Source organism: Watersipora subatra, chromosome 2 (assembly GCF_963576615.1).
Source record: "Watersipora subatra chromosome 2, tzWatSuba1.1, whole genome shotgun sequence".
NCBI classification, from domain to species: Eukaryota; Metazoa; Bryozoa; class Gymnolaemata; order Cheilostomatida; family Watersiporidae; genus Watersipora; species Watersipora subatra.
Genome location: NC_088709.1, coordinates 14,514,145 through 14,526,409, shown reverse-complemented (window position 1 = coordinate 14,526,409; position 12,265 = coordinate 14,514,145). Strand labels below are relative to the sequence as shown.

The 12,265-nt window shown below is 34.5% G+C and overlaps 1 protein-coding gene across 1 annotated transcript; it reads right to left on the bottom strand.

Annotated features, from left to right (window-relative positions):
* Window positions 1-9,861: 9,861 nt before the first annotated feature.
* LOC137387596 (uncharacterized) lies at window positions 9,862-11,445 on the bottom strand. The gene has a single exon (XM_068074063.1). The coding sequence runs from the start codon at window positions 11,387-11,389 to the stop codon at window positions 10,031-10,033; it is 1,359 nt and encodes a 452-aa protein (XP_067930164.1). The 5' UTR covers window positions 11,390-11,445; the 3' UTR covers window positions 9,862-10,030.
* Window positions 11,446-12,265: the final 820 nt, after the last annotated feature.

Below are 12,265 nucleotides of genomic sequence, written 5' to 3'. Positions count from 1 at the left end.
AAACTTTAAAACCAATACATTATGAGATTCCCATCAATGCCACTAATAATGATCCAACAACAGATATTCTAACTGAATACATATATAAATGTTTGTCTTTAAATAATTTAGATAACTTACTGATGTAGCCAAGCAAACAACCTAACTACAATGGTTGTCTTGCTTTGAAAGGCAACCCTTTAGTACCACTATGACTTTGTAAGTGGATTGCTACAGTTGAAGTTGACAGTTCTTTGTACTAAAACTATACATAAATTAATTTATATAAACCATCTATACAGCTATGTCTACATATCGGTGTTTGTGTGTCGTCTGTAATTCTGTGATGCGGTCTGTTCAGTTATAGCTTTTAAAATCTTTGGACGAAAAGCTCACCTTATGCTGGATTAGAACTCATAATGTTAACAACCAAAAGTTTGTAAACCAATTATCCAACCACATGTCTACGAAGGTTCTTACGATTCCATCTCTCTTACTATATATGGTATACCCGTTTCCCGATTGTTGCAAACGCTAAATGACATATTAATTGATACATTGCGCCCACGGGTTACAATGACTTCATAAAAAAATATTTTTCGCCCAACTCTATGAAGCACGATGCGTTGTCATCTTTGTCATCTTAGGGCAAATTTATTTTCCGCCATGCAGTATCAACAAAAAGCTTTCTCGAAATTAAAATTCGGCAATTGTTGTACCGATTACAACGAAATAACAAAAGTGTCCGAAAATAATTATAACAAAATAACAAAAGATAAGTAATATAATTTTAGTTTAAAGTCTGGTTTACTAAAATACATATTAAAACTGCCTTCAAGTATGTGTTGAGTAAGCTAAGTTCATTTAAGTCAGATTCATCATTTTGTTGCACGTCTGTCTCGAAGGTAAGATCTCCTCCGGAACATACTGCACATTGTACATTGTGATGTTACATTATTTTGAAGGTCCTAACTACTGAATCCACTAAAGTTATTGTAGGTAACAATAGTAACTAAGGTTAAAATGTTGTTTTGTTACTCATATTAATGATGGTTATTTTGATGATTTTTACCAGAAGGTGTTTGCATTAGATAATTACTATGGGTTTCTATACAACTCTATACAATATTTTCGCCTTATGAAGTCGACAAGGAAATAAATTAAAACCATATCATCGTATACCAAATAATTTTTCAATGTAATCGTAGCAAAACAGACTATATTTAGCCCTTACTTGCTAAGGATTTCATGTTCACATATAAATACCTTTACGGTTTTATTTTTCCTCCTAATTTGTTTCAACAAATCACTTTTTTTAGGATATAAAATTTAATAGTTGCAGTTGCTTGAAAAAGTTTGAAAACCTTCAGTTTTTTTTTCTGAATTCATTGCAGCTGCACAAAAAACACTTTTCTTATGATATGAAGTTTAAAAATTAGAACGGTAAATGCTGTAATGTTGAATAAAAATAACTTTCCTGTCTAAAGACTTTTTTATTAACTGGCAGCGTCAAGCATTCACCTAGTATATTACTGAGCAATCAGCTCCTGGCTTTCGGCCAACTCTCAGTATAGTAGACACATACTGTAAAACCTCTATTTTAATGCCATGGTGCTCAATTTTTCAATCCCTCTCCTGTAGTGGCGTCTTATTAGAGTTAACATTAAGATAGAAGGTAACATTGTGTTTTTCAAATAGCTCGTCAGAATTTTGGAATGCTAAATTTAACCCTTTTATGGGCAAAGCAAATTTTGCCTATATTTTGTACACTCCTTCAAGCGGAGCGACATTAACTCTTTTGGATGTAATAAATCTGATATAACTTAGCTTCAACTTGTCGTAGATCTCTAAATAGATATGCTTTGGGAAGCTGGAAAAGATCTCTACCAGTTGATATCTATTGCTTACAATTAACCTATGATGATTGTATAGCTAGCTGCGTTGAAATTTGCAGAGCTTTCAATTTTCTATTGCATTCTAAATTTAAAGGCATATTTTTAATTTATAACTATACTAGCCAAGTGTCCGGCATTGCACGGGTGTTAAAAAAACTAGCTTATAAACAGTGACAGGTTATGTAATTGCCACTAGCTAATCTTAGTAAGCCAGTATCTGTATTGCTAAACTTACTAATGAGAGCTGTGAGAGCAAGCTTTAGTGACGTTTCTCCGCAAGTGATGTAGCGCCGTCGGTGTTGCGCGCAACACTGACTGGCTATACATATTTTAACCAAAGTAATGACTATCTGTCAAATGAATTCATTGTATCTTGTGTTGCTTATTGGGTAATTTTGTCACTTTGTGAACAGGAGGTTCTGAGATCAAGTCCTCTGTGATATGAATTTTTCGTTGCTAGATTGTAATCTCTATAATTAGACAAAGGGTGCACAAAAATGCAAAAAAACAAACACTGAGATTTATACATATAAATTTAATAATGTTATATTAAAGCTGATTGCGCTGGCTAATATGTTTGCTACAGTTTGCAGCCAAAACTGACTTTTTATGTGCAATAGAAGAGGAGTTCTGAGCATCGATCCATTGTAAACTGAGTTTAGATAACAACAATGATGCTATCAAATAATATGCTATAAGCTGCAAATTTATATGTTATATAATAATAATAACAATCTATCAATTGTTACAAACATATACTCAAGAATAAGTGACATAAACATACCATAGTTACAATACATGAAGAAACAAAAATTAACATTTTTAAAACAAATATATTTGCATCCTTTGCTCAGCAGGTTGCATTCTGATTGTTGCTTTCAGATGGAAACATTTCATCTTCTTCTGGCTGTTCATAGCTTTCTACAATGTTTTCTGACATCCCATTTTCTGCACGGCTGAACTACTCGCCATTAGCATCCAAACAACTTTTTAGCAAAGAAAAAGGTTTATGTGCTGCTATTTGAAAAATCTTTCGCGAAAATAAGTTTGTACTAAAACGCATGCGCGCTTAGTACAATCTTACAAATTCCATCATGATTGTAAACCATTTTTTACATAAGTCGAAGTATTGATAATGCATTAAACAAAACTGCTAATAGTCTGATACATTTATTAACTATTGCTATGGAGTTGGTTTTAAAGTATCAAAAAAAACGTAAGTTCATTAGAAAACGCTCGTTAGAAAACGTTAGTTAGTTAGAAAACGAACTTCAATACTAACAGCACCAACAGAAGAACTAATTGTTATTGGTGTAACTGAGTCCTTTATTTATGTTGTTTAGTTATTTTGTGGACACTTTTCTACAAATTACTTTCTATAATAGGTTCATAAAAATAAGAGAATTTCAAAGTGGCGCTCAAATAGAGGGGGCATTCAATTAAACGGTGGCATTTAATTTGTCAACTTTTTTCCTATAGTGGCAGTCAAATAGTGGTGGTGTTCAAATAAAGGTAGAATTCAAATAGAGGTTTTACTGTATATGTATTTACATATAGTGGCAGTCAAATAGAGGTGGTGTTCAAATAAAGGTGGAATTCAAATAGAGGTTTTACTGTATGTGTATTTACATATAGTGGCAGTCAAATAGAGGTTTTACTGTATATGTATTTACATGGCAGTCAAATAGATGTTTTACTGTATATGTATTTACATGGCAGTTCTGTTCCTTTTAGCTACTCAAGTTTCAAACTTTCTTACCAGTTGCAGAATTGGCTTTCTATTTTTATTTTGCATTTGTCTTTTTTGTTAGCATGGAAATTGTTGCGTGATTTAACATATTTTTAAGGTTTTGGTTCCTACTATAAGTTTTTGTACCAAGCATTATAATTTCCTTTCACCTTTGACCTTATTAGCTTCCTAGCCTTCTCTGTTATCCTATCTTATCAGGTGCTAATGCAACGCATCAAATCAACTTTTAGGCCCTCTGTGTCTTTCAAAGGTGAGAACTGTTTGTGACAAGTTTTTCTATTCTATGCCAATGCCTGAGTTCTTACAACGTGTAGTTCCTCGCTTTTATGCACAACCGATCTTGGGTAAAGACTTGCAGCTGCATCGTAATGATTTTCTAGGGCCATGATTCTTTATTTAAGAAAAACTGGTAAAAAAGCTCTACTTTTGCAAACTATAATGTCGGTACTACTAGCAAAGTGGTCAAGGCAAACACAAATATAATTCATTAGCATAAAGTCTACTTCAAACTTTTTTCTTGTCGATGTAACTTCCTTGTTATTCAAAACTTTTTCCCCATATGTGAGACTATTAGAGTTGACCTAGATTAGTTGTTGCTAGGTGTACATATGTTGCTGTTTGATTCGTCAAGGCATTTTAAGTTCGAAGAGCTTTAAGGAAATAAAAAACCGTTTTATTATCTCATCACTGAACGTTGTGTCCTACACTTGACATATAATCCTTTTAGCCCAGGCACTAGATATGCATCAGTAACATTTAAATCAATAGATTTGGCAGAGCGCGTGAGCCTTGTACAAATGGAGTTGCCCTCTCTCTTCCAAAATTGGGCTATGACGTGTTTCAAATAAAGAAAGTGAAAACTTGCATTAGTTCAAGCATTTTAGAAAATAGTTGGATAGCATCCTGAGACAAACGTTTAAAACTGTAGTATTCACATGATAATATTAGATTGAGGAATCACAGATAAAGTTGCTAAACATAAACACTCATTTTTGTTACAGTGTTCCAGACAGTTAAACCATCAACTGTGTTGATAAAACACTCAGCTACAATAAGTAAAGAAAGATTATGTACATGGGAATTTCGAGAACACACAAGCAGACGTATTCAATGCTGTTGCTAGCTCACTTGTTGTCATTATCTTTGCTAATCTTTTTTTATCCTTATTGTTCTGGTTTCTGGACAGAGTACTTGATGATAAGTCCAGCGGGGAACTGGAATACATTTTAGATGTGAGAAACGGAAACAATGACACGTTGAACTAATTTTTCAAAAATTGTCATTTTCTATTTGAAGTTATACGAATGACTTAGTATGGTTCTTGTAGTCTACTGTTTAAATGATTGATGTTTTTATATAGACTGCATAGTTTAGGAGCACAAACCGTTTTAAAACGTTACTTCAATTCTATATGTATATTTCTCAAAGTATGTCCGTGTGTCGTATGTCTGTCTGCATTTTGGCTATAGCTATTATTAGAATAACTGCAGCTGGACAACAATGCTGACGCAATGTCATGGAGTACTGTCATTAGAAGCCTAGCAGCTTACTGCAATTTTCCATTGGCAATGTGCCAGGCTAATAGCTTGAAGTTACAGTTGTTTGACAAAGTTTTAAAACCTTTACAGTTGTTTTTATTTTTCTCCTAATTTATTTCAACTACACAAAAAACTTCTCTCATGAAATGTAGTTTGAAAGTTAGAATAGTAAAAGTTGTTATATGTTAAAGACAAATAAATTTTCTGTCCATACTTTTTTATTCCCCGGGCAATGCCGGGAGCACAGCTAGTAATCATAGTAAAAGGCTATTTTGTTCTAAAATTATGGACATCAACCAGTAATGATTTATAAAGGATAAGGACTGTAGCACTTTAAAAATGGAAGTTGCCTTTAGAATACTACTTTAAAATTATGTAAATTTTTAAATTATGACTTTGAATAAATCTGAAAGTTTTTTAGTTCTTAGTAACATCAAACATTGTTACTATTTGTGGTTATGTAAGTCGCAGTATCTAAGGTGTATTAATAAATCTCGCTGTCATTGTGTGTGTGCATGCGTGCGTGTGTGCGTGTTGTATGTATGTGTGCATGCATGCGTGTGTCTGTGTGCCTGTGAGCATATGTACGTGTGTGCACATGTGTGCACATAGGTCATTTGTTTATGATGTTCGATATGTAGCACATAGTGTGTGATATGAAGTGTGTGATAAGTGTTGTCCGGCATGTCGAGTGTTGTGTGTGATGTGTTATGTGTGGTGTGTGAATGTGTGATATGCTGTGAGGTGTGTAGTGTGTTGTGTGTGATGTGGGGTGGGTGATGTGTGGTATGCTGTGAGGTGGGAAGTGTCTGTGTGGTATGTTGTGTGTAGTGTGTTGTGTGTAGTCTGCTGTATGTGGTGTGCATTATATAATGACTATGTGCTGTGAGTTGTAAAGTGTGCGATGTGCGTAACGAACGCAGTGCGCGCACCTTTTTCTCGGCCTGCGGTGTGCCCAGCGTGGGCATTTTGTGCGACAAGTGAGGCGTACGCAAAGCGTGCCGCGGATGCTTGGGTGTGTGCACTTGTGAAAAGTGTGTGTATTTAATCGTAAATTCTAAATAATTACTTTAAACATACAAAATAGAATGATTTTTTGGCATAAATTGATTTGGTGGAATAATGGAATGCTCACCATTCTCTAGTGTAGCCTTACACTTTATCACTCTCTTCGGTACACTATTGTAATCAAATACAAAAGTAATTAATCAAATTAAATTAATGGTAAACCAAAGTAAATTAATCAATGGTGATGTTGTTTTACACTTAAGCAAATGTGGATATAAATCATCAGGTTCATGGATCATACCAGCAAGTCTAGGTCATGAACCATAGCCCAAGCTTCCTTTCAGAAGAGCAATTTGTCAATACCACTTCTTCCCTGGTTGTGAGAATTGAGGGATTTTGCCTACGCTCGCCGGAGCTCAGGAACCTCAAATTTCTATCATTCAGTCTACTTTCACTCTCTTTGATAAAGGCTTGTTGGGACAGATTATTCCTGTTGCTAAACCCTAACCACTTTTGTGAGTTTGTGTGATTGAAAACCCTCACATCTTGGCATAAAATAACATGATTTCATGTATATAAGTACATGCAATAGAGGTAACTGCAACACTACATTCTTATAATCATATATATCTACAAAGACTGACATATCTCAAAATAGATCTCATCCCTAGTTTAATCTCTGTTTGACCTTGTTAATTCGAACCAATGTTCTGCGTAGGCGAGAATGATTAGCGACTCCACTAAACAAATTGTTGTATTAGAATATTGTCTTCAATGTTGTGAGATCTTCAAATATAAAACTTTAGCTTATTCCTGAGGCAGACTATTCTTGCTCACCCCAGTTGTGTCAAGTACACACAGGCAGAATATTGCAATACAACTACATAGTTTGCACCACTAAACATTACAAGACATTTTTTTAGCAATGGTGAGATGGCTTTCACTACATAAAAGCAGTTCACAATAAACATAGAGTTACTTCACAATAAACATAGAGTTACTACACAATACACAGAGATATACTTCACAATATACAGAGATGTACCTTACTTTATATATAGAAATATTTCCCAATACACATAGATGTAGTTCACAACATACATAGAAGTACCTCACAATAAACATAGGAGTGTTCAACATTAAATATAGAAGTACTTCACAATAAACATAGAAGTGCCTCACAATATAAACAGAAGTACCTAACAATATGTATAAAATATTTCCTAATACACAGAGATGTACCTCACGACATACATAAAAATACCTCACAATGTACATAGAAGTACCTAATATTAAACATAGAAGTACTTTGCAATAACTTATTCTAGAAATTAGTAAGTAACTGATTGTTTAGGCCCAGAAAGTGATGCTAACTCGACAGTGGACCTGAAATAATCGTACAATTTAAACACATTCAGTTTACACTTTCACCAAGTCCAACCTCAGGCTTTAAAACTAAAACTGATGATGACAAAATGGACACAAACTCCTCCGCTACATTTTTAGCCGAATAATATCAAAGATCAGATATTAATCCCTCAGAGAAATGATAGATAGTTTACAAATGAATAGCAAAGATAAATAGAAGATGTTCCAAATGAACATGAATCAGCCCCAACTGTCTAACATATGTTATTATAATTATGTGGAACCTTTTGAGAGCTTACTAAGTTTCATATAAATGTGCAGTTATATCTGACTTATAAAGGCCTCTCTGTGTTGGGAGGTGTTCTGATTCTGATACTTCATTTCCCTTCGTTTTTATTGTTGGTTGTCACAAGTGTTTCCTTTGACCTTGTGTGGATACTGATGTCTTCAATGCTGAGCACTCTGGGTAATACCGTGTTTACTAAGATTTTATATATGCATTAATTTCAAAATAATGTCCGTCTTCTGCTCTCAAAAATTACTATTTTTATTATTTCTACAATTTATATTAGCTCTCAATTTTGTGATCAGGTGGTTAACATTATTAAAGATACTGAGTATGTTTATAGACCAATCATAACACATATTAGTAGTTTACATATCTCCCCTAAACTAAAAATTCTTAGCTGTTTGTACAAATTCTCTGCTTTTTTTCTGTTATGCTTGTATGCAAAAAAACAATCCATAATTTTAAAATCTTTTATTAGAATTTTCTGCAAATAAACATTTTAAGTATTGAGCACCAAACTCAAATTATAATTCTATCTTTCAATTTGGGTCAATTTGCCGACAAGAATTGAGTCTTTCAGGAAATATCACTAAGCTGTGACTGAAGTATATTCAAATTTATAATCAAAATTCAACTGGGGTGAGCGTGTTATGAACTTGTTAGGTCTATAAAATCGATCTTTTTTTAATTGCTTATCACTTAGTACAATCCTAATCAGCAAATTTTAGGTATGCTTTAAAACTGGACAGAGATGTGTATTTCTACCGCACCGACAGAAGTACTGACTGATAAAAATGCTGGTGCTGCCGAGCAGATTCAGTTTGGTGTTTGCCTGCTTCTTAGTGATACAAACTCAATAGGCCTTTTATACACTCAGCTAAGCCGAGTTGATAATTATAGACTCTGTCTCCCACACAGGTAATGCAAAGCAGTCCGGATGTTCCTTTTATACACTCAGCTAAGCCGAGTTGATAATTATAGACTCTGTGTCCCACACAGGTAATGCAAAGCAGTCCGGATGTTCCTTTTATACACTCAGCTAAGCCGAGTTGATAATTATAGACTCTGTGTCCCACACAGGTAATGCAAAGCAGTCCGGATGTTCCTTTTATACACTCAGCTAAGCCGAGTTGATAATTATAGACTGTGTCCCACACAGGTAATGCAAAGCAGTCCAGATGTTCCTTTTATTTGTGAGTGAGCCCAATCTCCACCTCCAGATATTATATCTTTGACTCCCCTAGACATATATATATATATATATATATATATATATATATATATATATATATACATAGGCCTATATATATATATCTATATATATATATATTTGAAAAATTATTGCGGAAAAAATAAACTTTTAGTATTTGCGTTACAAATTTGTTTCGTGCGGAGCACTCATCAGACGCGATTGTACTAAAATTTTAGTACAATCGCGTCTGATGAGTGCTCCGCACGAAACAAATTTGTAACGCAAATACTAAAAGTTTACTTTTTCCGCAATAATTTTTCAAATATTTCATACTCCACTAATAATCTTTTAGGTTTTTAGTGTAGAGTTCTCTTTTTATATGCTTTTGCACTTGCTTTTAGCTAATATATATATATATATATATATATATATATATATATATATATATATATATATATATATATATATATATAAACATAAACATGTATATTACAAAACTTTTATTATTTTTGGTTTCTATTATTTGAATGACATCCAAAAAATCAAAGTGAATTTTGCTCAAGGATAACAAGGGCAATTGATCGCATAGAGTGGCAAATTATAAGTGAATATATGTGAACAACATTGGCACCAGATTAATCGCCATTCTAACAAAAAACCACAAACTCGCAGATTACACCTCTGTCTTTTTACATATGATGCTTTATCTTCATGTTTGGTAAAAAGATCTTCTTCGCAAGTAGACGTGAGAAAATAATTTTTAATTAAAAGTTTGTGGCTTCATGAGGCTGCTAACATGTACTAAAAACCTCAAAGACATTGAATACCATCAACATGCAAAATAATAAAAAACAGCATTATTTATTATCTAAAAAAAAACAAGCATAGCTTCAGATAATCTATAATTCATAGAAGGATGATGGGACTCAAAGGAAGGTTCTTAGAGTCGGTTTAAAATGAGGCATCCCAATCACCAGCATGTAGTAGCCTGTCTACCCACACACTTAGTGATTATAACACAGTGTTTGGGAGTATTATTGCTTCTCCCCATTTTGGTAAGTTAAAGAACTTTAAGCAATCATTAGCGTCATCAATCATCTCGGGAGTTATCCTCACAATGTGATTAGAAACTTTTTCCCGACTTACAAATGATTTCAGTTGACTGTCTAATTCAAGAGCATTCTGAATTACAAACCATAATTTCTCTGTGAACTCTACTTCAATTAATTGGAACAAAATTGAGAAATGTTTTTTCTTCTCAGACATGAACTTCTCAAACTTGAAAGCTGGAATAGAAGAGCCGTGCTGTCTCACGATGTCTCTATAATGGTGGCAAGACTCGGCATAGCTCATGACAAATGCAGCAAACAAAGTAAGGGGTGAACTAACCTCTTTGCATGCCATCCACTGAGCATGCTCTCTGGTTAAATAGCAGCGATTATATTCTGAGTTTATGGATGTTACTTTGGGAAACAATTTAGACAGCAAAGCGCTACCTGCAATTAGGCTGCTTATTGTGGTTGCTAGTTCCTGTCCTTCGATGGCCTTATATAATGAAGTTACCTGTGGCATCACATCTCTATACATAAATATTATCTTTATTTGTGGGAACATCTCCGTCATCAAGTCAAAATCAGCGAATGCGTTCAAAGGTGCTGATTTAATGGTAATAATATCAGCATGCTTTAAGGATGGCTTCAAGGTCATGCGAACAAGACTGTGGAACAGCGTGCGATACTGTTTAATTGTTCTTACGTCATGCTTATTAGAGAGTTTGTAGTCCCTAAAGGAGTGAAGTAAAGCTGTAAAAGTCATAGGCTCTGACATTGCCACAGCATCAGGGAGAGAGTTGAAAACTTGGGCTAAGGCTGTAGAGCCGCACCTTCCTGTATGGTATATCCACAGAACTTTGGCTTTAGTCGGAGGAATGGATGAGGCTAACTTATTGAATGAGACTGTTGGCATCACAAGGATGTACTCCGCTTCTTCAAACACAGCATCAAATAAAAATGACCATCTGTTCATATCATAAACATCAACATCTCTCCTAGGTACACTAAACAATACATATTCTTTGCTAACACTCAGTATCGCGATGTGTCTTTGTAGAGCGAATTCTGGATGTACAAACTTCACATGAGAAGTTAAGAAGTGACGTAACTGCGGTATTATTGGATGCAGCATCCTTGACCTTGACCACACTTTAAGAAGTTGAGCTGATGTTCCATAATTCTCTGAATTCCTGCTAGCCACTATATGTCTATGCACTCCAGTAATCCTCCAGGAGAGACTCTGACAGCAGCTGAGAATGAAGTATGCTATAAGATGGATGGAATAGTGCAGAAGCTGCCAGTAGGCTCCTTCAACCATTTTGAAAGTTGATGGCTTTACTACTAGTAGAGTTGATTTGTTCAACTGCCCTGACAAGTAACTGATCGAGTGTGCTTGGGCTGTCAATGTTTGTTTGATTGCCCTTTAAATTGATATGGGTTAAGCTAGTCCAATAGCTGATAACATTGGAATCTCTATTTAGTATAGGAGGATAGTGAGTGCTGAGAGATTACAAAGACAAATGGGTGTGTGGCATGATAGGATCGTGTTAATGTGTATGTACTAAGCTACATACATTAAAGTAATATTAATTGACCAGTCATTCTGCATGTTTGAGGTTTGTACAAGTCTGTTTGAGGAGTTGACAGACCAGACTATAAGAGTCAGTTGGCTTCCTAAGGCTCAAAATATCAATAATGTACTTTGGTGCAGGTCACGATCTTGCAGAACTTCCGTAATTTGAACACAGAAAGTTGATCAACATTCCTGCAGTTCTGTACTAAATAGCAGAGTTGGTTACGATTGACAGAACTTTGCTACTTGAATAGAAAACAACTAGATTTTGAGTCCAATAGAATTGCGCCATACCGCTTCTTCGTCAAAAGCAAAATTGTTTAATGACAACGACATTTTACCATGCCCCTGACCTTGACTTCAACGTAGAAGTGGATTATACCAAAATAATTAAGGCTTCGCTATGCAGTACATATCCTGCATTTACTAATTAAAACAGCTAGAATTATCTTGTTTCATAAAATTTCTATATATTGTCTGAGCGGAGTTTGCACAAGCCCTGTGACAATAGTGAACTTTGCATCTGTACACATGCTTCCATATTTAAGTGAAAACTTTTTTAAATTATGCTTGCCCTGATCTGATAACCAAGTTTTTTAGCCTCACTTATTGCCCTTATTT